At 45.5% G+C, this 23312-nt stretch overlaps 8 protein-coding genes across 8 annotated transcripts in view; 3 read left to right on the top strand and 5 right to left on the bottom strand.

Moving 5' to 3' along the window:
- Window positions 1-2858, top strand: part of TREMEDRAFT_69207 (uncharacterized protein) — a gene marked incomplete at both ends in the record, with an annotated part of 3167 nt that extends 309 nt beyond the window's left edge. The window contains 6 exons of the mRNA XM_007005533.1: window positions 43-274; window positions 510-1087; window positions 1120-1382; window positions 2029-2143; window positions 2480-2557; window positions 2815-2858. Coding sequence (XP_007005595.1) covers window positions 43-274; window positions 510-1087; window positions 1120-1382; window positions 2029-2143; window positions 2480-2557; window positions 2815-2858 — 1310 coding nt within the window. The remainder of the gene's footprint in view (window positions 1-42; window positions 275-509; window positions 1088-1119; window positions 1383-2028; window positions 2144-2479; window positions 2558-2814) is intronic.
- Window positions 2859-3248: 390 nt separating this feature from the next.
- TREMEDRAFT_31800 (uncharacterized protein) lies at window positions 3249-5078 on the top strand (the record flags this gene model as incomplete). The annotated part of the gene is made up of 4 exons (XM_007005233.1): window positions 3249-3315; window positions 3712-3873; window positions 4287-4361; window positions 4975-5078. 4 exons carry the CDS (start codon window positions 3249-3251, stop codon window positions 5076-5078), a joined length of 408 nt encoding a protein of 135 aa, XP_007005295.1.
- Window positions 5079-5349: 271 nt separating this feature from the next.
- TREMEDRAFT_39687 (uncharacterized protein) lies at window positions 5350-9539 on the bottom strand. The gene is made up of 14 exons (XM_007005289.1): window positions 9474-9539; window positions 9122-9199; window positions 8700-8833; window positions 8414-8577; window positions 8194-8270; window positions 8078-8146; window positions 7753-7945; window positions 7504-7570; window positions 7402-7457; window positions 7154-7355; window positions 6758-6849; window positions 6333-6530; window positions 5807-6081; window positions 5350-5517 (listed from the first exon to the last, which is right to left on the bottom strand). Exons 2-14 carry the CDS (start codon window positions 9173-9175, stop codon window positions 5428-5430), a joined length of 1671 nt encoding a protein of 556 aa, XP_007005351.1. The 5' UTR covers window positions 9176-9199; window positions 9474-9539; the 3' UTR covers window positions 5350-5427.
- A 93-nt stretch (window positions 9540-9632) lies between these two features.
- Window positions 9633-10544, bottom strand: TREMEDRAFT_74177 (uncharacterized protein; the record flags this gene model as incomplete). Its single annotated transcript, XM_007005532.1, has 2 exons — window positions 10389-10544; window positions 9633-10264 (listed from the first exon to the last, which is right to left on the bottom strand). Coding segments are annotated over exons 1-2 (747 nt in total), but the record flags the coding sequence as incomplete, so codon positions are not given.
- A 784-nt stretch (window positions 10545-11328) lies between these two features.
- TREMEDRAFT_12143 (uncharacterized protein) lies at window positions 11329-15147 on the bottom strand (the record flags this gene model as incomplete). The annotated part of the gene is made up of 20 exons (XM_007005195.1): window positions 11329-11432; window positions 11622-11639; window positions 11688-11729; window positions 11953-12328; window positions 12381-12395; window positions 12521-12567; window positions 12604-12751; window positions 12794-12801; window positions 12981-13045; window positions 13088-13164; window positions 13211-13264; window positions 13307-13343; window positions 13471-13682; window positions 13807-13877; window positions 13920-13967; window positions 14057-14126; window positions 14177-14191; window positions 14235-14324; window positions 14488-14922; window positions 15091-15147. Coding segments are annotated over 20 exons (1989 nt in total), but the record flags the coding sequence as incomplete, so codon positions are not given.
- Window positions 15148-15466: 319 nt separating this feature from the next.
- TREMEDRAFT_44583 (uncharacterized protein) lies at window positions 15467-18908 on the top strand (the record flags this gene model as incomplete). The annotated part of the gene is made up of 16 exons (XM_007005313.1): window positions 15467-15599; window positions 15702-15796; window positions 15845-15949; window positions 16014-16119; window positions 16165-16236; window positions 16304-16336; window positions 16379-16532; window positions 16580-16649; window positions 16693-16773; window positions 16818-17189; window positions 17255-17641; window positions 17753-17858; window positions 17938-18156; window positions 18391-18491; window positions 18573-18650; window positions 18731-18908. The coding sequence occupies exons 1-16, from the start codon at window positions 15474-15476 to the stop codon at window positions 18906-18908; spliced, it is 2283 nt and encodes a 760-aa protein (XP_007005375.1). The 5' UTR covers window positions 15467-15473.
- Window positions 18909-19087: 179 nt separating this feature from the next.
- TREMEDRAFT_63269 (uncharacterized protein) lies at window positions 19088-19687 on the bottom strand (the record flags this gene model as incomplete). The annotated part of the gene is made up of 1 exon (XM_007005433.1): window positions 19088-19687. The coding sequence occupies one exon, from the start codon at window positions 19685-19687 to the stop codon at window positions 19088-19090; it is 600 nt and encodes a 199-aa protein (XP_007005495.1).
- Window positions 19688-19960: 273 nt separating this feature from the next.
- TREMEDRAFT_63268 (uncharacterized protein) lies at window positions 19961-22863 on the bottom strand (the record flags this gene model as incomplete). Its single annotated transcript, XM_007005432.1, has 8 exons — window positions 19961-20031; window positions 20170-20676; window positions 20765-20797; window positions 20908-20994; window positions 21035-21502; window positions 21555-21847; window positions 22204-22359; window positions 22415-22863. The coding sequence occupies 8 exons, from the start codon at window positions 22861-22863 to the stop codon at window positions 19961-19963; spliced, it is 2064 nt and encodes a 687-aa protein (XP_007005494.1).
- Between the last annotated feature and the right edge of the window lie 449 nt (window positions 22864-23312).

Here is a 23312-nt window from a genome sequence, read left to right as displayed (position 1 = left end):
TCATCTCTTTCTACCGTGACACCCGAGCCTCCATAGGTGTAGGAACACCCGGATACAATCTTGGTGGAATCAATGGAAGTGGTCAATATCCATATACTGGATTACCGACGTTGATCGATCCTGAAACCCCGATGGATGTTTACAAACGTACTGGTTCCGATGGGGAGGAATGGAACTTAGTATTCAGTGATGAGTTTAATAAAGATGGAAGGACTTTTTATAATGGTGATGATCCGTTTTTCGAAGCTGTGGATTTACATTATTGGCCTACGAAGTGAGTGAACAAATTTCATATGTCGACTCAAAACCCTCCTGATCTTGGATCGATCGGTTCTTTTGGTACTCTAGAAGAAAGAGGTCTAGCTCCTTCTCGCTACAATAAGCCATAATCGTCACCCTGGTGGTGAGAAGGTTCATGTCGCGCCATTTAAGCTGGACTGGGCAGGTTCTTGTGAGGTGGTATTCTTCTCTTATAAAGTCGTCTTATGTGAAGATGTACTCACCATTAGTGACTTCGAATGGTATGATCCTTCCGCCATCACCACCCAAGATGGTCATCTAGTCATAACCATGACACAAGAACCCATCCATGATCTAAATTTCAAATCTGGAATGTTACAATCCTGGAATAAATTATGTTTCAATACCAACGCATATTTCGAAGTGTCCGCTTCATTACCAGGTTCACCAAACATAAACGGTTGGTGGCCAGGTATTTGGACAATGGGTAATTTAGGTAGACCAGGTTATGGTGGTACGACAGATGGAATGTGGCCATACACATACGATTCATGTGATATCGGTACACTCGCGAATCAAACTTATTTAAATGGTACAGGACCAGAAGGAGCTTTATTTTCTGGTAAAGATTCAACTTCAATTTCATATCTACCTGGACAAAGAACTTCCGCATGTACATGTAAAGGTGAAGATCATCCAGGACCAAAAGAATCGATTGGAAGAGGAATACCTGAAATTGATATGTTAGAAGCTCAAATTGATATAATGAGAGGAATAGGACAAGTTTCACAAAGTTTTCAAACCGCACCTTTTGATGATTATTATCAATTCAATAATTTAACTCCTGGTACTTTTACACATTACGATCTGAAAGTACAGTTTGGAATAATTATTTAGGTGGTGTTTATCAACAAGCTATCAGTAGTTTAACGGATATACCAAGAGATTCTTATTGGGGTACCAAAAAAGAATTTACGGTTTTCGGTTTTGAATATAAAAGTAATAAATTGAAAAGAGAAGATGGTTATGTTACTTGGTATGTTGATGGAAATGAAAGTTGGACTTTGTATGGTTCGGCTGTTGGACCAAATGATAGGATGGGGATTGGACAGAGGTTGGTCAGTGAAGAACCTATGGCTTTGGTGAGTGAATGAATTCCTCCTCGCTCATGTCTCCGGATGTACTGTACCTCCTCCCTCCTCCTCTCTCCTTCCTGTCTTCTACTTTCCGCCGATTGAATACAAAACCTTTTCGAAGCTTTCCCACCCCCTTCACATATTTCTCTGATGAATGACAACCCCTAATCCTGCGAAGCAAAATCGTACCTGACTTCTTCGCTCTCCTCGAGAGAGAGATCATATCTGTTTCACTCCTCGTCCCCTTCAATTCCCCATCCGCCTAGATGTTCACTCGATGTGATGAACTTAACCCATGGGGTAGTCACAATATGAAGAGAAACATCGCTGATATCAGGTATTCAATCTTGCAATGGTCTGTTTCCTCTTCTCATTCATCAAGTTCTAATATTCACCACAATCATTTCTGGCAACCAAGGTCTCTCCAACCGAACACATTTCCTACTCGTTGACTTCCCAACAGTATCAAGCCGAAAAAATCTTGATCCTGGAACTGCTCACCCGTCTGCTTAAAGAAAGAGAAAAGCGCGAGAGATCTCTGATCCAAAAATCTCTCTGGTGGTCTACCCCTCAATGTAACGAGAGGCAAAGAAGGGCGGGCGACAATCTGAAGAGGGATGACAAAGTGGGAAACGGTGAAGCTAATAAACAGAGTAACAACTTTGCTAATGTTGATTTTAACCATATGACCTGGCCGAATTATCTTCGAATAGATTATTTGAGAGTGTACCAGAATAAAGATGGGACCGTGGGGTGTGATCCTGCTGGTGAGTGATCCCCTCTCCTCAACCTTTTCCATAAACCGCCTCACTTGTTCCATCTAGGTCACTTGGTCGTTTCCCTTGATCTCCTTCCCATCATCCATTTCTAGGTCCTCGCATGGTTCTATTGGGACAATGAACGATCTGTCACGGGAGATCACATACCATTCCAATGTTGAATGATGATTGGGAGGGAAAGAGGCTATTTGTTTCCCATAATTTTGGAATATATATGAGAGACGACTTAATCATGGACTCTTCCACACTTCGTATGACAATAGACGAGTGTGTTGGCGAAGACCTGGAATGAAGAGACGTCGAGGGGTGATTTCTTAATGTTAGATCACCCAACGGCCGATTATATCGCAAGACATGCGGAAGTGTATAATAATCCAAATATCACCACTTGGACTGGGGCTGGTGAGTTCTTTCTCCGTCTTTATCTCATTGTCACGGTTTCTTCCCTTAGCCCTTCCTCTACGCTGTCCTCTCCCTTTCGTTCCCCTCTACCGGTAGATCTCTACTCGGAACTTTGTTCCTACCTTCCCATCTCTCAACTTATCTCTCCCATGTCAAATTCTCCCCACTTCATGACCCTTCTCCTACACACACAACTGCCTACTCAACATATGCTTTGTCTGGTACCACAACGGTCTGGTTGATGTCCTAACGCTCAGGATACCCATTCCCAAAGAACAGACTGAAAGATGATTGTACATGATTCACTTTGTCTCTTTTCATGGCGTGGAGCGCCTAAATATGAACTTTCCCGGGACTCATACGATGGGAGTAAGTGATTAGACGGAGGGATATCTTGAAGGATATACCAAGGAGATCTAGATGGTCGTATGCTAATAGGACAATCGAAAAAGAAGAGATCTTCCATAGTTTATTGTATTTTGCTTTCCTGCATGTGTTAGTTACTTTTGCACCGTATCAATAAGGTCAATTTCATACGTAGGTACAAAGTGCCACACTGCCACTTTCCAATCTCACCTTGAACTTGACCTCGTACTTAACATCCTCCATCCTACATTCCACACATCAACACTTAAGTCACACACACCTATCAGATCCAAAAGTACCAAGAAGGAGAAAAGGGGAAAGAAAGATGACGATTCATGCTGTTTGGGTGATTAACAAAGCTGGAGGATTGGTATTTTCACGTACTTATTCAGGTAAGTACGTTTTGTATCCTTCTTATTCATCTCAATCCCTAATGTATGTTCCTCCTCTCCTCTCGGTTTTCTTCATCCCTTCATATAAATTCTCTTCGTGTATATCCCTATCTCATTACGAGATCTTTGCTTTTCCCATCGTGGGGAAGAACGCCTCATATGATTTTTCTTATCGTATATGAAGTATTGTCATGACGACGAGGGTATCATCATTTAAGAGGATAAGGTATATGTCCCATTTATTTCCCCTTTTTTTCCTCTTACCCCATAATTCTCCTCAAATTGGATATTGGGAATCTTTCCAAGACTGTCAGAATAAGTCATGAACATACAAAGATGGACAAGAAGTAAAGATGAAGATACATAGATAAAGGTACATAAATAACTCATTTACAGATACTTTACCAACACAAACTTTGAACGCTACGTTAATCCTCGCCGGGACATTACATGGTATACACGCTATAACTTCTCGGTTAAATCCAATCACGGGAAAAGGAGGTTTGGAAAGTTTTGAAGGTGAAAATTGGGGTGGAAAAATATGGATGAGTTTGACTGGTAAGTTTTTCTCCCTTCCTTTCCCCATATACTCAAATACTCAAATACTCAATCTACCTTCGTTCAGCTTTAGCTTCTATACCAACATGGATCTTTGAGGACTTTCAATTTGCGTCATCGTCTGATTTTCTCGAAATTCGTAATGTTCTCTTCATCGTGAATTTTGAGGTATCCAGGTCTACCCCTTCCATCATAGTTCTCTCCAGGGTATACAATCTCTTTATCACTTCAATTATCCGCGGAATGAGAGTATCTCATCATGTCATCTTCATCATACGTCTGTGTAATCCTCATACCTACGTCTATGTTATCATTATCAAAATACTTATCAGTATGACCCATCAGTACAGCAGAGAAGATGTTCCCTTCGATAGATAACTACAGAGGTGAGAATATGAGAGCTGATGAAAAAGGAATAAAATTCGTGGTTTTACATTCTATAGCTCATCAAGGTTTAGATGAACTGATGAGAAAGATATATGAGATATGTGAGTTAGTCCCCCCCCCCCCCCTCCACATTACCTCACTTGATTTCGATCCATCACACCTTATTCTTCTTCTCTCCTTCCCGCTTCCACTACTTCCCCCCTTTTTCACCGGCACCCATTCATTCTTCTACCCCTTCTACCCCACTATTTCTTCATTTCTTCATCTTTCAGTTCTGATGTCTATCTTCCTGTTCTTTCCCCCCTCATGTACAATCATCTTCACCCTTTTTCTCTTCCAACTCATGAAGCGAAGTAAACCATCGTATAAATATACCCATTCTCATCCTTGGTGATGGTATATCAATACAACTCATGAAGCGAAGTACCCCATCGTATAAAATATACCCATTCTCATCCTTCATAATTGTATATCAATACAACTCATGAAGCGAAGTAAACCATCGTATACAATATACCCATTCTCATCCTTCATAATGGTATATCAATACAATTCATGAAGCGAAGTACTCCATCGTATAAAAATAACCCATCCTAATTCTTCCTAATGGTATACCACTATATCCTCTTTCGTACACTCCAATTTCTGACAAGATCATATCTAATTTGGGATCGGCTTTCACCGCGGAACCTTTGAACCCTAGCTGATGTCCAGACTCAGACGCAGTGATGAAAAACCCTTTTCAAACACTTGAAATGCCGATAAATTCTTCTTTGTTCGAATCTAGGTTATTGGGATTGATACAGAGTGTCAACTAGTTCTTTCCGTTCATTCAGCCTCTTCCCTATCTATTCCAACACTGGTCTCATCGACAATAACAGTATGTCAGCGGACCCGACGAACACATATGCATTACATCCGGTACTACTTCACCTTCGACTCATCGATCCATCGATTCTCGAACACATCGGTCGAAAGCTGTGGGTTCTAGCGACCAGTCATTACAAACCAAGTTGTATACCACGAGTCACACGTGTACTTGACGAGCAGCCAACGAATGGGCGGATCACGAGAGGGATGAACACGAATGAGAGAAAAGTAGATATGCATTTGATCAATGAATGATGAATGAGATGCGAGTTATGTAATTGTTCCTTTTATCAATTTCTATTCTTCCGGTACATCTGCCGTACTTGTTTTTTCCAACAACAATTGAGCCGCCATCAGAGCTCTGAATCGACTTCCTTCTTTTCTCGACTATCCGTCAGTTCACCTTACTTACATCGCGTTCTCCCTCATTTCATTCTCAGTTGCCTAGTTTAACCCACCAGGCCTCCCATATCTTGTCCCTCTTTCATGGCGAAACCCTATCTTCACAGGAAGAAGGGTCGAGGGATGAGTGGGACCTTCTGTGGGGGAGGGGGAAAGGAAGGAGTGATTAGGTGGGGGAGGAGGAGAGGAGAGAGAGTAAGCAAGGAATAAAACAACAGAAGGACGTGCAGTGAAGAGAATCAGATAGCTGAAGGAGAAAAAAGTGAAGACTCACCAAAATATCATACCTCCCTTCCTCACTCACCCTCCCATCTTCAAGTACCACGACCCTTTCCGCTCTAGCCACACTGGACAATCTATGAGCAGCAATGATAACTGTTATATTCCTCTCGCGAATGATACCACCAATAGCGGCATTGACAGCATCTTCAGAATGAGAATCAAGAGCAGAGGTAGCTTCGTCCAATAGTAAGATGGTAGGACGACGGACCAAAGCTCTAGCTATGGAAATACGTTGACGTTGACCTCCGGAAAGTGAGGCTTTACCGACTGAACGTCAGATGGTTCGTCGTGACACTATGAGCTGACGACTTTATGTACGGTCAAAAAGATTCTTAGTGGATCACAATTCCACCAATGGGGTGAAAGACGAATGGTAGTTATTCATGTAAGCAAAATGACGATTAATATAGGGGGGGACAAGGGGGAGGGGGGGAAGAAATAAGTTTATATAACAGACGATAGGAAACACTGAATGAGAAGAGGAATGAAGAAAATTGAGGAGAAGAAGAAACACCCACTCATCGTATCTAATCCCTGAGGGAGGGAATAAACAAAATCACAATTCGCCTCCCTGGCTGCATTCTCTATATCTTCCCTCGTAGCATCAGGTGAACCATAAGCGATATTCTCCGCTACTGTCCCATTAAACAAAATAGGGTCTTGAAAAACAACACCTATTCGAGCACGCCATGATTCCGGGGTGAACGTTCTGATGTCTGACATTAGCGTTCCATCGAATAGATCCTCATTTAAAAGCCCCCAACAACCTGAGGCACGAAAAGAATTCAAAGACCATACATTCCAACATGATCGCGGATGATGCAAGTGAAGCGGACCATTATAGAGCCTGGGTGAGATGACGATATCGTGAATGAATACTATGGAAGAATGACACGATGAAGAGGATGTTGAAAGACTGAGAGTGTATATGTTATAAACTCACCCTCCCCGTCGAACGTCACCTGTCCTTCTGAAGGATCATAAAATCGTTCTATCAATTGCTGGATCGACGTTTTACCACTTCCACTTGCTCCACTGTACATTAGCCAGTATTCATTGCTTTTCACTGTCCCGTGACCAGAGACCTCATACCCTCCATATTACAGCTATGCAAACGCAGGCATTCTCGCTTTCCGTTCATGGTGTTGACCTTATGCAAGCACTTCACGCATAAACACTGGCAATACGTTGTCGGCAGTCAACAAGGAGCCGAAGTTCAAACATATTTCCCTACACAAATCGGTTCCCAGTCCTTCGTGGTCATTATTAGACATATGAATAGAGTATCGAGGAAGGTACCATAAAGAGTCACGAGGGTGGGCCGTTCATGATGACTCACACCAACGCCACACTCGTCCCTCTCCGAATGGTCAAATCTACCCCTCTCAAAACTTCCACCTCTCTCCTAGTAGGATACCTAAACCTAACACCTTCAAACCGTATATCCCCATTTCGCCAATGTTCAAGAGGTTTACCGACGTTCAAAGGTATGTGTGATTCTCTATCGAGTAACCAGAAAACTCGAGCGCCAGCACCGACACCTGTTCGTCAGCACGATCAGGAGGAACTTTAGAAAGTCGAACGGACCTCTCATGAGATCGGTGAAAAATCGTGTGAGGCCGGAGACGGAGCCGCCTACGTAGCTGCCATAAACATTTATATCAGTTTTACCTAGGAAGGAAAACTTACGCGCTGTAGACCAAGAGGGAGGTAAGATCGCCGACTGTGATTTCTCCCCGTGATACTAGAGATCCACCTGTTCTTGTCAGCAAGACCATAAGCGAAAGAGGGGGGTGACAGTATCATCGATAATCCCGAATCTCTTATGGTGGGCTTTCTTGATACGCGGGGAGTGGGAATCGAGGGCGGCAGGTTCTGGCAAGTTCGGAGGGGGTAGAAGGGTGTCAAGTCAAGAAAGTTGAAGTGTAGAAAGCTCACCATAGCCCAGCAATGACAACATGGCTAAATTACCAGTGAGACCAGAAAGGCCCCAAAAGAGACCAGTCATGTACGCTTCTTTCTTTGCCAATTGAAATATTCCGTCCACTTTGTTCTCGAACAAACGAGACTCGAGAGGTTGGGCGTTGTATGCTGTTACAGTTTTAAAAGCATTCAACTTCTCTTCTGCCGTCTGCATATTAGTATCGGTCACGTCAAAGTCTGGCCAGTGCGGGTCAAGCAATCATCGGTCACCGAGATGACAGAGCACAAGCATGGAGAGGAAGGAGATCCACACACATCAAATGAGGGACGTGTGACACACCTTTGACATCTCTCCAACAGCATCTTGAGTCATGTTGGACAATTTCCGTAGATAACGCCCATAGAATACCTACCACTCAGCGACTGTGCAATAATTCATTGAAAGACTGTACTCACAGCTCCGAGAGATACTGGCGGTACGACGCACAACATCAGAAGGGTCAATTTGGCAGAGATCCAAAGCATTGCACCGACTGTTGCTTAGCAGGGACCTCGTAGGATGAAACCATCACGACCTCTGAAGTGACATCGGAGTAGACAAGATTTAGATAGCACCGCTCACGGGAGGTGGGAATGGTGCAAAAGAAGGACAGGAGTGTGAGGTGAGGTGACTCACCGCCAACAGTAGCAGTGACCAAAGCCCTCAAACCATCACTCAAGTTATTGGTCACTGACTCTCCCAATATACCCGTGTCAACGCTGAGACGAGAGACTATATCTCCCGCACTTCGATCGGCAAATTCAGGTTCTTGTCTTAGACTAGCGGTGTAGGCGGCTGTTCTGTACGTGAGTATTTTTCGCGTTAACTCCGGCCTAAACGTGGTGTCGTAACCACAGACCGGATCAGTACAGTGTATGCCAAGGTTCACAAAGAAAAGGAGGATGCGAAGAAATTCACTCACCTCACCCTAGCAATAATCTTCTGCCCCGAAAGTCGCATCAGTATAGCCCGACCCGTGTTCGCAGTAGCGCCGATGCAGAAGACGATAGCGAGGAGGGTGGCAGCGACGGGAAAGGAAAGCCCGAAGAATGTGTTCTACGCTTCAGCAAGATTAAAAAGGCGCTCTCAGGTGAGTGCTTTTGTATGTCACTCTTTCCTCAGTCATCTAGCCTCCGGGCATTGATGAGTGGGGTTATCCGGGGTGAAGTTTTCGCAGCAAGATGGTAGATAACATCTCAAGTGAAGAAAGCAATGCCTCCCCGAGTGGACAGTAGGGCCAAAACTTGATGAAAAAGGGGTGAACTGTACTGGAGGGTATCCCTACAACAAACTAAATCTTGGAGTGGACGGTAGAATGGATCCCAGGAAAAAAAGGTAGCTCACATCGTTCGAAGAAAAGAAATCGATTAATTTTCCGATAGTAAGAGGAACGAGCATCGATACCGAGCTGGAGACCAATAGCTTTTTCATCAGCTCCAAGTTTCTATCTCTTCATCTTGTCGTCTTGCGCGTCTATACACCACTGCACCACAATTCATCAGCCGCCAGACCATCCAACCAAAAGGAAGATGACCCCCCTCCTCCCGGGATCCCGATAGCACTGGTAAAAAGTATAAACGTGATCAATCAGAGGACGTCAGAGGGTGGCTTGAAAAAGAATCAAACAACGGAGAGAACTAGAATAGAATAAGAATGATAAGAATGTCACAGAAGGGAACAAAAAATTATAACGCACCAAACCAACAGCAATACTCAAATTCTTTTTCTCCGGTCTAGCAAGCTCCACAAGTTTTCTGACAGAACCATAAGTATCCGTACTGGGAGCTTGATCACTACCAAGATCCACTAATTTACTCAAACGCGCGAATAATCCGAGTGTTGGTTCGACCTTTGTCCTATCATGTGATGTTCTACTCTGTGTCGTTGACAAGTCGAGCTGTTTTTCCTCTTGTGAGCTTGGAAGGTGCGTGATGGGTTGATTGGATTTTGTTCGATCTGAAGAATCTGATATGTCAAGAGCAAATTTGGGAGGATTTGAAAGGTCAGAGGAAGGGACAGTGGATTCCCGCTCGTTCGGAGGAGATACGGGGGTTTTGGGAGGTTTGGAATTAGAAGAATTATGTCGGACTAATAAGTGTTTGGATATAAAAATATTGGCAGGGAGAATCCGTGTTGGGATTGATTTCGAGGATGATATGAGAGGAAAGGTAGGTAATTTGGAGAAGGATGTTACGGAGGACACAGTGAAGGGTTGGGTAGTGGGATGAAGAGGTTGACAGGAAGAAGATTGTGATCTCGTTAGAGTTGGTCGTTGTCTAATTGAGACTGTCCATGATGAGGTCGACGGAGTACTACCAACGAAATTCGGGAAATTTGAAAGCTGACATTGATGAGATGATCGAGTATGATAATCACCATGCTTCTTCACTGGATACAATGGAGAAGAACCTCTTTCCGCTGAATTGTAAAATGTCTGACAACGATTTGATGATGTTTCCCGACTATGCCTTGGGACATGATACAAAACTATGAATCAACCAGAGTTTCTATACCACATTCAATCATCTACCCATAAGGATTTCGAAGTGAGAAGCATCAACTACGGGGGAAGAACAAGATGATTGATTAGGACAGGAAGAAGATTACCCACCGTCGGCCGAGGTGAGTCGCGTACATCGGTATGAAAGTGGTCGGATGAGATTATTGATTTCGGGTAAGATAGAAGGACCACTATATATTCTCGATCGAACGATAGTACCGAACATGACCTACTGATAGCTAGACAGCTGATATTTGGTGTTTTTGCTGTTACACGGGGGATGAGATTGAACAAGTACTCGTAGTGGTAGTGGGGTCGGGATAGAGAGAAGGGAGGAGGAAACTGGTATGCGGTACGTAATGTGGCAATGTGGCACCACTCCACCTCGACCTAGATCACCTAACACGGATGGGACGGAACAAGCTTACCCAGTACTCATACTCGTACAGCAATCACACGGACGAAGATAGACGGGAGGATAGAGTTCGAAGCTATCACTCGAAACATGAAGATCAAATGCATGAAATACTGTAGATATGTACTGATAAGAAGGAAAGATCATAATGTAATTTATACCGTGCGTCAATCAATCACTATCATCCACATATTGAACATTCCTTCTTTTCCCATTTTTCCCACTTATCACCTCTTCCTTTCCATTCCCACCTCTTTGAACAGGCTGTAACTTTGGAGCTACCTTCCAACCATTTTCTTCTTCCCAATCACCCCCATCTGACCATATTTCCCCTATCTCATTCACATGATCTTCATCTTGCCAATCAAATTCCTCTGCCTCTGCCATTGCCCTTGCCTCATCGTCATCGTCATGTTTCAATTTCGTCTTTTTAATCGTTTTCTTAGTAGATGGTCCAGATGTGTAAACCTTAGCCTTGCAATATGGTGGATTATCGGTATTGTTGTTCTTGTCTTGAGGACGTTTCTCAGAAGGAGGAAGGATATCATCATCTTTTTCCAAATCATCATCGGAAGGTTCGACGAGGTTCCGACTGTTTTTTTTGGAAGGTTTCCGATCTATACCTTTATGATTTAGGAATGTATATTCAATGGTTGGTCCGGAAGTTTGGACTGTTTCGTGAGAAAAACGTGATAAACGGATGGAATTGGGCCCTAAGGATATATAAACGTTGACGGTATCTGTTCATCAGCAATGTCCTCTTGCACGTCTGTATCTGCGTCTGTGGTGGAGAAGTAGATGTCCACTTAGTGATACCTCAGGAAGTAGTTGTGATAGTATGTTCCTATCAAATAGCTCATCCAGAGAAGTGAAACGAAGGTCGTGATGGAGAGTGGCAAAATGATGGGAGAGAAGAGAGTACAACGAACAAGCTGTAGCGTGATATGCTATTTATGTGAGCTCATGATGCTTCGAGGGAGGAATCGAAAGCTCACAGTCTTGCAAATAACCTAGTAGTGTGAGATGTATCAACAAAGCTTCCGTATCCTACTAAATCAGAAAAAAAAATTCTTGACAGTAGACATGAGACGAAGAACGGTCATTCAGGACAGTCCAGATCACCGATCATCAGGAACGGTATCTAAATCATTGTATAGGCCAGATAGGGACATCGATGACAAGAGCTGACGAAGAAGTGGGTATCTGAAGATGATAATGTACCAAAAGCACCGGTCAGGGTAAGGATCTCAGGAAGAGAACAGGAACTCGCCTCTTTACTCAATCCTACCTTCCCCCCCGCAACCTCATTCAGGTCCAATTTCTCCTTTTCCCCACCCATCCTCCTCTTCCCTTTCTTACCCTGTATCATGATACCAAAAGAACCTCCACCCAGACCTCTCACCAAATCCGCAAGATTCGAAAGGGTGACCCTTCCTCCTTGAGCGGTGACTTCATCTAAGACTTTGATAATTTGCCAAGTCTCCAATGTGACATTACGAGTGAAAATGGAAGAGGTAGGACGGGAACAATTGTCGCATACTCCACAAGGAGATACGGAAGATGTTGAAGTTGAGTTAGAAATGGAAGAAGGATGATCCCATGCCGATGTGGAGAGGGAAGAGGAAGTGGCGAAGTACTGTTATGTTCATCAGCGTCACTTAAATAGAGAGAAGATGATAGGGACAGACTTTTGCAAATGCCACCTGGATATCAGTATACCTTCTCACGAATAGCGAGATAAAAGTCACATCCGAAAATGATCACAGTGGGGGATGGCATGCAGATGTTCAGAGGATGTAGTGTGTCAGAAAATAGAAATGGGGCGTACCTTTCGACATGTCTTGAGATCTTGAGCGAATCGAAGCATTTCATGTACTGTCCGTCAGACTTGATTGATGTGGTGTGACCTACATTTGGCAGTACCATCTACGTCCCCGTAGATTAATGACGATAGACGGGAAGCATCTTGACCACGATAAAATAGTACACAATCACTATCTTTTCCATCTCGACCCGCACGCCCAGTCTCTTGGTAATACCCATCCAAAGATTTGGACATCTACTCATCAGTCCTGCTTGAGAGTATCGGTACTTCGCTCACGGAATGATCTGATTGTCAGCCCATGTGCAGCTTTGGCTCTATAAAGTCATTGACACCCCGCTTGTGTAACGGAGATAGGGACGTATTCATGAGGTGCACCGTAACAGAGACGCGTATATGGGAAGCGGTATCACTAGATAGGTGTGGGGAGAAGGTGAGGATCGAGCGAGGAAAGAAATGGACTAACGAATAACATATCTGACATCGCCCTTGTCTATGCCCAAACCGAAAGCTATGGTGGCACAGATACAGCTATACGTTAATGAGGGATCAGCAGTGGATGTAGAAACCCACTTTATACGGCCTTTCCTCCAATCAAGGTGTATTCCCTCTTTAGCTGCATCATCCACCCCTGCATGATATACACCCGTCTGTCACATCAGCTACGTTGATCTTCTCCTCGACAAGGAGCCTGACCTTGATTTGCCCTCTGGACCATTCACGGAGCTCATCAGCGACTGTCTCAGTATCCTTTTGGTAAATACATTACAGCGATCACATGGATCCACTCACTTTCTTGCTGAGACAGTAGATTATCCCGCTATCCCCTCTACTAGTCAGCTAGGTGGTCAAACTGTATCTCCCGTGCGATGGTATGATCTGGTCTGCACGGGTGTAGAGCAAAGGAGAAAACCGACTGTGTGCCCACGACAAGAGTCAAAACATCAGACACTCACGGATGTTTTCTTTGTATCCAATTACCTATCCGCTCTATAGCAGCTTTGGCGGAAGAAGGCTTCGGCAGTACCTTGTAATGCAAATTGGCACGGTGGAGGGGTGCAGAGAAGAACACAGTCCCAGTGGAGTTGGCCTTGTTACCGTCGCATACTGGTGGAAGCTGCAGAATCTTCAGGAGGTCTGGAAGTGTTTTCGTACTCAGTGTCGCGGTCTGAGAATGATCAGCGACATCGTACACTTAACAAAAATACCGCATGGGACGACTGACACCGCGTGACATGAGCAAGCAATGGGACTCAAGCAGGGGTGTAAGGGAGATAGTGAAGGTAACGTACGACAGCTTGGATAGGTACACGTGGGAACAATGTCTTCAAGACTGATAACTTCTTATAGTCGGGTCGGAAATCTCTCGGTCAACTCTGACACATTTCACATCTTGTAAACATACCATGTCCAAGCTGCGAACAACAATGCGCTTCGTCTACATGTCTTTCAGCTCAACGTGAAGACTCGGATCAAGGAGCTGACCGATAACAAATCGCCCTACCTATTAGATGGGATCTCACACATTGTTGGAATACTCACGCAGACGACCCATGGCATTGGCCTTTTCCAGCGCGGACATGAACCTCTTGGACTTTGCGACTTTTTCAGGCTAAGAATTTAGAGATAGTCAAAATATATCAGATGTTCAAAAAATCTTACTGTGACATAACAAAGCTATATATGAGCGTCGCCTGGTCGCAGGAGATATGTAGCTTACACGCAGTTCTCTTCCGCCCTTCGAGCTGCCACCTTCTATCTTCTCATAAATCTGGTTTTGTTCTGCCTTCGTAGTCGCTCCAGTCATCATCTGCGAGTCAGGCATCTCATCCCTGTCTCCTACAAAAACGCGGAGATCCCCTTGGCAAAGCTTGTATGTCATTTTCAACCGTTTGTAAAGGGTCAGAATTCTAAAAAGTTACAGGATACGAAAGGCTTGTCTAGAAGTGTCATGAGGGTCAGAGAGGACATACCGCACACTCCACGCCTAGGTCTTTCAACGACCTTACTTGATCCCATATCAAAGCCAATAGAGGACTAATGACCACCGTGACTCCTCGTCCCATCATCGCTGGCAACTGATATGTTAAACTTTTACCACCGCCGGTGGGCATGACACAGACGATATTTCGATCGTCCATGGCTGCGTTGATGACACCTTCTTGGCATAAACGAAAGCCTGAGAGCTTGAAAACTTGTCGGAGAGTAGTGGCAATAGCAGGTGACCAGGGGAAGGAACAGCCTTGGTAGTCTATTCCGGAAGTGGTAGACGCTCGAGCGGATGATTTGATCTGCGAGCGATGGGTGGTACTGAGCTTTTGGAGTTGATTCTCCAGAGTATGGCGTTCGGAGATAAGATGGGCGTGTAGTTGCTGCAGGGGTTCCAGTTGGGATTTGACTGAAGCAATCTGAACCAAAATTAGCTGCTGGGCTCGTAATGTCATCTCCCTCTTCCTTCAGCTCCTCTGTCATGAGTGCGGTGAGAGTTATGGAACTGAGCACAGAGTTGCTCAGGCTTAACAGTGAGTGAGTGATTAGAGGAGGTACTGTGTAGACCTTCACATAACAAGACTCACCTCAGCGTCAAGCTCAGCTAGCTTGACCTTTAGATCATCTCTGGCTTCATGACTGAGAACAGGAGGGTCAAGTCCCCTGCCAGTCCCTGAGCTGGAAGATGTCGGTAAGCGACTGGGACCTGGAGCTGAAACAAAATCCTCATCATCGCTATCAACGACGATAGCCCCGGATACCATGAGAGTGGGTTGTGTGACCAGAGAGATGCTCAGTGATTTAGATGTACTTATGTGCTGGGAAGAGAACGCGTTGAGCAAGTCAAGTGGAGGGGAAGGAGGCAGCCACGTGGCCACCATGCGATAGTCACGTGACGTCAGATTTCCACTTTTCATGATCGTCTTCTTTGAGGGGTGTAGTTGGTTGTTCAACTTGTTTTCTAATCATCATGGCGAGACACAAACGTGGTAGAGGTGGAGCGACAAAGAAGGACACCAGGGATAGCAACAAGGGAGGGTGGTACGTTAACAGCCCGGCAGACAAGAACAACTCCGCTTTTGACGAGTATTACCAGGTGAGGTCGTCTTTCTTCCAATCGTCCGTCTCCATCAACCTTTTAGCCAGTGAACATCAGTCGTCCTCTTTTGGGCTGTCCAGAGCTTAAGCTGATGTGTAGAACCAGGGTATGGTTCCCGAAGATGAGTGGGAAGCATTCAAAGCCTGTCTACAGTCGGACCTTCCTACCACCTTTCGAGTGACGGGTTCAAGAGCGTGAGCTCGTTTCGTCCGTCAAAAAGATAAGAAAAGCTCATGTGAGAGTCATGCGGAGGCTATCAATGATTTGATAAAGTCTACACATGTGCCAAGTACTTCTAATGTGGAGCTTGATGGTGTCAAATACCCTCCTCCGATGCAGATACCTTGGTTAGTTCACATGATATACACTTCTTACCATTGCTATCATGTCACAAGGACTTGCTAATATTAGGTACCCGGGACATCTCGCATGGCAGATTTCCGCACCCAAACGGGTCATCAGGAAGTCGGAGCCGTTCAAAAAGTTTCAACGGTTCCTCGTCGGTGAGACTGAAGTCGTAAGTCCTAATAATCTCTAAGAGTGATCGTGACTCATTCCCCAGGGTAATCTAAGTCGGCAAGAAGCTGTCTCGATGATTCCTCCTCTACTCTTAGATGTTGAGTCACATCACATCGTACGTCTCTCTATCCCACTATCGTCTCCTTACGGTAGCTTGCTTGGGATTTGATTATTGATGACAGTGTCTTGACATGTGTGCGGCTCCTGGGTCCAAAGTAAGCAGGATGATCTCATCCTGGGCTTCGCTAATATGTCAGACGGCTCAAATCATCGAGGCTCTCAACCCTCATCACACATTCTCCACAGGCATGTTGATCGCCAATGATTCGGATTATAAAAGAACGCACATGCTCGTTCATCAAACGGGAAGATTACCCAGCAAAGGCCTCATTGTGACCAACTTGGATGCTGGTCAGTATCCCTCTAGCCTTCACTGCTGGCACTTTCTGACTCAACAGCTCAGTTTCCTACCATCAAGTTGTCAAACGGTCAACCATTACTCTTCGACCGCATCTTGGCCGACGTCCCGTGAGTAAACTTCACCAGTACTTCAGGCCCACTAACTCGTCAGTTGTAGCGGTGATGGTACACTTCGGAAAAACCTCGAGATTTGGAGTAAATGGGGTGCTGCCGATGCCAACTCTCTACACTCGTAAGTCTTCTCCACCTTCACACGTACTCTGGGCTGATAGTGAGACTCCAATTACGCATCCTTCTTCGAGCCATGAACCTCCTACGTCCTGGGGGTCGTCTAGTCTATTCTACTTGTTCGTTCAATCCTGTGGAAGATGAGGCCGTAGTGGCTGCGGCGCTGAACTCGAAACCTGGGTTCTCCCTGCTCGACGTCTCAACCCATCTACCGGGACTTCTTCGTCGTGCAGGCGTGTCGAGCTGGAAAGTCGCCACTCAGCCGAAATCGGGTGAAAGAAAAATTGCCTGGCATGAGAATTATGAGTCGTACAGGGAAGCTGTCGAGGCGGGAAAAGAACGGGATAAGGATATCAAAAAAGGGTTATCGAGAAGTGTGTGGCCCCCGGAAAATGTTAACGAGCTCAATTTGGAGAGATGGTGAGTCATTATCCCCTATCTTTTGCTTCACATTCATGCCTCTCGGGTCTCGTAACTAACCTCAGTCTTCGATTACTCCCCCATGATCAAGATACGGGTGGTTTCTTTGTCTGTGTCCTACAAAAGGCCGACATACCACAATCATCGACTATCCAAGTCGAAGATTCTGTCCTGCCCGACGTTTTACCCATCGAAGCGAATGTAGCCGACGAAACCGGAACTTCGTCCCTGAAACGTGCTCGGTCTCCCGTTGTCGAGGAACCAGACGCCAAAAGGAACAAATCGGACCCTCCCTCTGCTGGGTCTACGGATCCGACTGTAACTACGGGAGCGGCCTCGTCGTCTAAGGGTCAGGACCAAGGGAGAGCGAAGAAAGAGAAACGAGATTTGGGATTCAGAGAAGATCCTTATTCGTATGTCAAGGCGGATAATGTAGAAATCGGAACATTGGTGTACGTTGCTTTCTGTCTTTCACGCTCGTTCATCATCCTCCTCCTGCTGGGATAACCATGCTAAGTGCCAACGTACTGCTTGACAGGAAGCGAAACGGGCTGACAAAGAAGTGATTGGTTCAAACTCAGCGAAACTTTTCCTCGCGGGAATCTCATGGTACGGAATGAATATGGTGACCCTTTACGTACACTGTATCTGACCAATGACATTGTCAAGGTAAGTTCTTCAGTCGTAACAATTCCGGGAACCGAGGAGATCAAGATGGTCAGCATTAAGCGTTTTGCTGATGGAATAGGAAGTGTTGGAGAATAATGATTACACCCGACTACGAATCGTCTCTGCCGGGGTCAAGGCTTTCGTTCGACAAGATTCTCAAACACGTCCAGAGGTAGTATGCAAGTGGCGTGTACCTTCTGAAGGAATAGGTGAGGTGGTGCCTCATATGAACGAAGAGGAAGTGCGGGATATGGGATTGGAAGATTTGAAAGTTTTGTTAGAGGAGCAATACCCGCCTGTACGTTTCTCTCTCCAACTTGTCAACTTCACATTATCCGCACCGTTTCTTGTCCGAGTATCACTTGTAAGGAGAGACTTCTGAGGGTCTGGAATGGTCGAAGTTTTGATTACTTCACCGACTTATTTCCATTTTCGACCAGCACATTCCTGCACGTCGCAGGTCGCAGGTCGCAGGTCGCAGGATGAAGACCGGCCTGTCGGACAATGTTGAAGGTACCAGCTGATCATTTAGGTGGAACGTTTCTCCCCGATTACTCAAACTCTGGTCAATGATCTACCCCTGGGCAATATCATCGTACGATTCAAATCTGGTAGTTTACCAGATGGTGCTCAGTCAGTCGTTCAAACCTTCCATCTCACCTCTGCCATCCGCTTACCGTCCATTGATGCGTCAAAGATCCAGCTGACGTATAGTCTACCGATGGATCTCATCTCCCCCATGTGGAGAGCAAAGACTTCATTATCACTTTTAATTGATAAGCGGGAAAAGAGGTATGTCACTCCTCTCCCCGCCCCCTTCCTTGAACCATCACTAGTGACAGGTCTGTACGGAGAAGAAGTTGATGGAATAGCACCTTGTCCTTACGTACGTGGGGTGAAGATATCTGTAAACCTGGCCCACCGTTGAAGAATGGTGCACCACGGGAAGAGGAAGTAGCGGTAGAGGTTGATAAGACGCGGTCAGCGGAAGTGGATGATGTGAGGGGAGTGGTGGATGTAAAGCCAAGTCTGGCTGATGAGGGATCTTGATAACACGCAGCATCCAGATGGCAGATGAATAAGTCAGTTCATAGATGATTGTTTCGTCAACATGCTCTCTCAGGCATCTGCATTCCTCATCATTATTTAGTCACAGTGGTTGATGGAGGTTCAATCAAGAAAATATCTTAACTGTACATAGGTATGTAAGGGAACACTCAACATCTCCTTCATGTGTTACTGTTCAAGCTTTGAGCTAGGAAGGCTTGTGCACTAGGGTGCAACCTCTTACGATTTGACCAATTGAAAGTTTCCCGTGGAATGTTTGTTGATGTTGCAGAGATATTTGTCACGACTACCTTGTGACCCGCTTCAGTGATCACATCAGCTTTGATCGTCCAACGTCTTAACTGTTCCGGAGATCTTGAAGGATCTGCCTTTAACCAACTTTCGTATTCACTTTCAAATTCTGTGGTGAACATATCAACAATTCTGGTCTGTGTATCTCTTGACACCCCGGATCGCCTGAAAGCATTCTGGAGCCGTTCTTTGAACTTAGTTTGATAAAAATCTAGATTTTCGGACAAATTTGACAATGTCACATCAAGGATGATGGAGTCCGGATCTTCATCTTTGTAAGTAAAATAATTTACAATTTCCTGTGGCCAGTGCATATTGTTACCCTCTGTAGGAGATTCATTCATGGCCTCTCCAACCAAAGTGATCATGGAAGCTGTTGTTGGACTATCGGGGGGGGTCGTTTCATCAGTTGAAGATACAGAGCTGCCAATGGACAGCTGTGGGAGAGGGGGTAAGGGTCGCCTTGACATGATGTATTGAAGTTTGAATTCACAAGTTGTCTTGGTGGTATAGATAAAAAAAGATTGATCAGATTTATGAGGTTTGAAATTCTTCCACTTCCCTACACAGGTTTATATAGTTTGTTAAGGACCCAGCCGGAGACGGACCGCTCCGGAGTGGTCTGGCTAGGCAGGAGGCTTTGGGACCGGGTCAGAGATGCGTGCACCTCCGGAGCAGCATGGTCTCCCAGTGGGTCCGTAACTGCTACTCCTGGACAGACCAAGAGGGAGACTATATATGCTTCAAGAAGCTCTTGCACCCACGGAAGTTGGAAGCAGCGCTTGCATCCATATCCGACCGAAGACATGATTACCTACTTGGTTACACGTATATGCATTGTGGTTTTCAGTCACTGTGACCTGAACCTATCATTGATCTATGTACAATCTCTGTTCTACTGACCAGCACCACCTGAATATGAGAAAGAAGTCATGAGGAGAGAGAAACTCACTGTCAAATTGTAGCTCAGCTCCATACTTCTCCTTGAATACCTCTCGAGCCTGTAGGATCCGTTTCACACGTTCTTTCTGTTCTGCCGCCTCTTGCATAAACCCAGACTGATTGAGACCTCTCCGTTTACTCATGATCATGGTAGCAAGTTCATGCCAAAGCCATATCTTGTATTTCCTAGCGAGTCGGAGAAGCGGTCGAGGTAAGGACCAAACCTGCCCATCAATTTCCCAAGACTCCTCCCTCCAAAGCTCGTCGGGTGTTGCGATGTAGTTGGGGAATTCATCAAGTGGTGAGCGACCATGCCAGAAGGAAGAGGGAACACCATCTTCGTCATAGTCACTCCAGGACTCAAGGGAATGATCGTTAGCTGGCCACGGGGTATTCGCCCGTCGATGTTCTCTTCTTTGTACCGAAGTGTCGCTTTCTGAACTTGTGTCATTGTCCAAGCTTGGAGCAGCTTGTGTATAGGAGGGAGCAGTCATGGAAGTGGTAGTTGACCGATCACCTGGGATCAGTGAAGATACTCCCTTGATCAAGAACTATTTACCACTGTTTGTAGTATCACTCATATCCAAGTCTGTTTCACGCCTCACCTGCTTCTTCTCTGTCCTCCTTCTCTTCTTTTTCTGTTGTCTAGTTCTATCAGAGCTCTCAGGCAATGTAATCAAAGTACGCTCTGTAGCGGTAAGACGGGAGTAATTGTTACACTCATGCTCTGCACCATGGCAGTACAGACCGCACTTGACATTCTTTTGTCTACACCGACATCGATTTGTGGTACATTCCCCTTTACAGCGGCAATGCACTTCTACCTTCTTGATATCTGAAGTATCAGCCACATGATGATCACGGAAACTACTCACCAAAAATTTTATATGCTGCTTCTCTCAATGTAACTTGTGGGAAAGTGTTCCATTTTGACCATCCCAGATGTAGAGAAACCGGTATCTGGAGGTCATCTGCCGGATTGAGTACTTTGCTTTGATATAATCGGGTGAGGACTCCCTCAGAGCAAAGAAGTCGATATGTGTTGCTCTTCTCTGGAACTACCTCACATACCACACAAGGAATACGACTAGCAGGAGCACCTGGCCGATCTTGAGGAGGAACAAACAGTGTGACTTTATCGCCGGTTTTGTAGGTCCAGTTCTTCTGATTGCGTCCATGTTGCTCCACCATTTTGGCTCGACAGAGAGCTTGTCGTTCTCGCATCTTTGTGATGATGTGGTCACTTGCTGTTGGATTCCGACGTGCATGTTCATCCTCCATAATGAGCTGTTGAACCGGGTTGGTAGACGAAGGCTCAGCAGGAGACTGTAGAGGAGTTGTTTCTGGTTGATCAGGCAAAGTTCAAGAACATGACAGAGTAATAAATGCACTTACCAAGCGTGGTCTGCGGATTAGATCCTTGCCCTTCCTGTGGTGTTTCCGTCTCATCCTCCTGATCTTCCCAACGAAAAGGGAGTGGTGTCCCTTCATTATCCTCTTCGTCATCCTCAATTGCTGTCCTGCCATCATCCAACCTAACCTCTTCCACAATGTCTCGCCCTTCTAGAGTGTCCCACATATCAATTTCACGGGGTTTACGCCCAAAAACAGCACGATAAGGTGTGTGTAGTGTAGCACTGTGTCTTGTGAAATTGATGGAGCGGATTACATGTGGGAGTCCATCGGCCCTGATGGCAGTCAGCAACCCTCGAGCATCTCCTCATCTTGGAACATACCACGGCCGGTCTGGGTTATCCAAACACCATTTTGATAATCGGCTCTTCATGGTTGAGTTTCCCTGCTCAACAAGGCCCTGGACACGAGGTGTGCGAGGTAGCCCATGTTTTATCTTGATATCAAAGCGCTTTGCCAAATTGATGATAAGCGTGTTGCAGAATTCTCTACCATTGTCGGACTGGAGTATTTGTGGTGCTCCAAAGTGATTGATCCAGGTCATAAGATGCTGTTCAACATCTGCTGCACTTTTTTTTGGCATGGCGTACTGAGATTAGCCGGCCATACCAAGAGCAGGATAATCACCTACCATCTGTGAATACTTTGTAAAATGGTCCTTAATATGGCATATCCAGCGCATTGTTTCTGTTCCGACTTTACACTCCATTGCGCGCATATCAACAAGATCGATTTGGATACGCTCAAAGGGAAAGCTGGACGTGATGGGTTGGATTTGACCAGGATCCTTGTTGCGAGCTCTGAGAGATTTAGCACATCCTGCTCCATGTACAGGAACTTACTTCAGCATGCAGATATTGCACGATTTAATTGCTTTCACCACTTCCTTCTTCCCTACACCACGGTAGTACCTAGCAATCTCTTCATGAGTCTTGTTCTGTCCTGAGTGGGCGGTTTGTAAACAATGTACTCGTTTGATGACTGTGAGAACTTGTGAGATAGGAACAAGCTTGTACCATTGATCACCTTCAGGAGAAGGTCGATAGAGGACTTCTTCCCCATTCTCCCCAAGACGATGTTGTTTCCGGACCTTTGTAAGCCAGGAGTTATGTGGTGCTTGGAAGTGAGGGGGTGAGGCCCCATCATGTTTCAAAACCCAGCGTCGAGCTTCGATATCCTCGTCTGTGAAGGTGTAGGCAAAGTTTTCGTTCTTCACCCAGTTTACAAAAGCGTGTTCAAACTGCGGTGTGAAGGCGTCTTGAGGAAGGGAGTTGGTTGAAGGATTTGACATGGTTTACACGTGAAAGCAGTAAGAAACAATCACAAAGGGATGATACAGGTGTTAGGATGGAATGTAAACAGAAAGAGCACAAGTTCATTGGACATGTTGGGCAGGAATTATCGGAGACTTGTTGAGTGTGGCGATCTCCAGCTGGGTCTGATGGAGATTCTCCGGCTGGGTCCGCATAGAAGCATACCACTCCGGAGGGGTCCATCTCTGACCGGGTCCGATCAGATCCGTGCGACTCCGGAGTGGTCCGTCTCCGGCTGGGTCCTTAACAGTTTTTCACATCGGGTTCACTTCGGGCAGATATCACGTCATCATAACTCCGACGAAAGGATTCTCCGATCTCCGCCCGCCCAGCTTGGAAGGCTTCTCGCGGGCGGACCCGTCCGGATCAAAAAAAAAAGAGTTGATGGAAAGGGATTTTGAAGTGGGGTTGGTGTGTTCTAGAAACA

The sequence above is a fragment of the Tremella mesenterica genome, assembly GCF_000271645.1.
Source record: "Tremella mesenterica DSM 1558 unplaced genomic scaffold TREMEscaffold_7, whole genome shotgun sequence".
Classification (NCBI taxonomy): Eukaryota; Fungi; Basidiomycota; class Tremellomycetes; order Tremellales; family Tremellaceae; genus Tremella; species Tremella mesenterica.
This window is presented reverse-complemented; position numbering and strand designations above follow the sequence as displayed.

What these genes read in the sequence shown, in the direction of transcription:
- TREMEDRAFT_39687 (XM_007005289.1), bottom strand. Translation starts at nt 9,175, where the DNA reads ATGCTCGTTCCTCTTACTATCGGAAAATTAATCGATTTCTTTTCTTCG. An exon ending in CGCCAGTATCTCTCGGAGCT is followed by an intron (nt 8,147 to 8,193) that starts GTGAGTACAGTC and finishes GCTGAGTGGTAG; the next exon opens with GTATTCTATGGGCGTTATCT. An exon ending in GTTGTCATTGCTGGGCTATG is followed by an intron (nt 7,571 to 7,752) that starts GTGAGCTTTCTA and finishes TGACAAGAACAG; the next exon opens with GTGGATCTCTAGTATCACGG.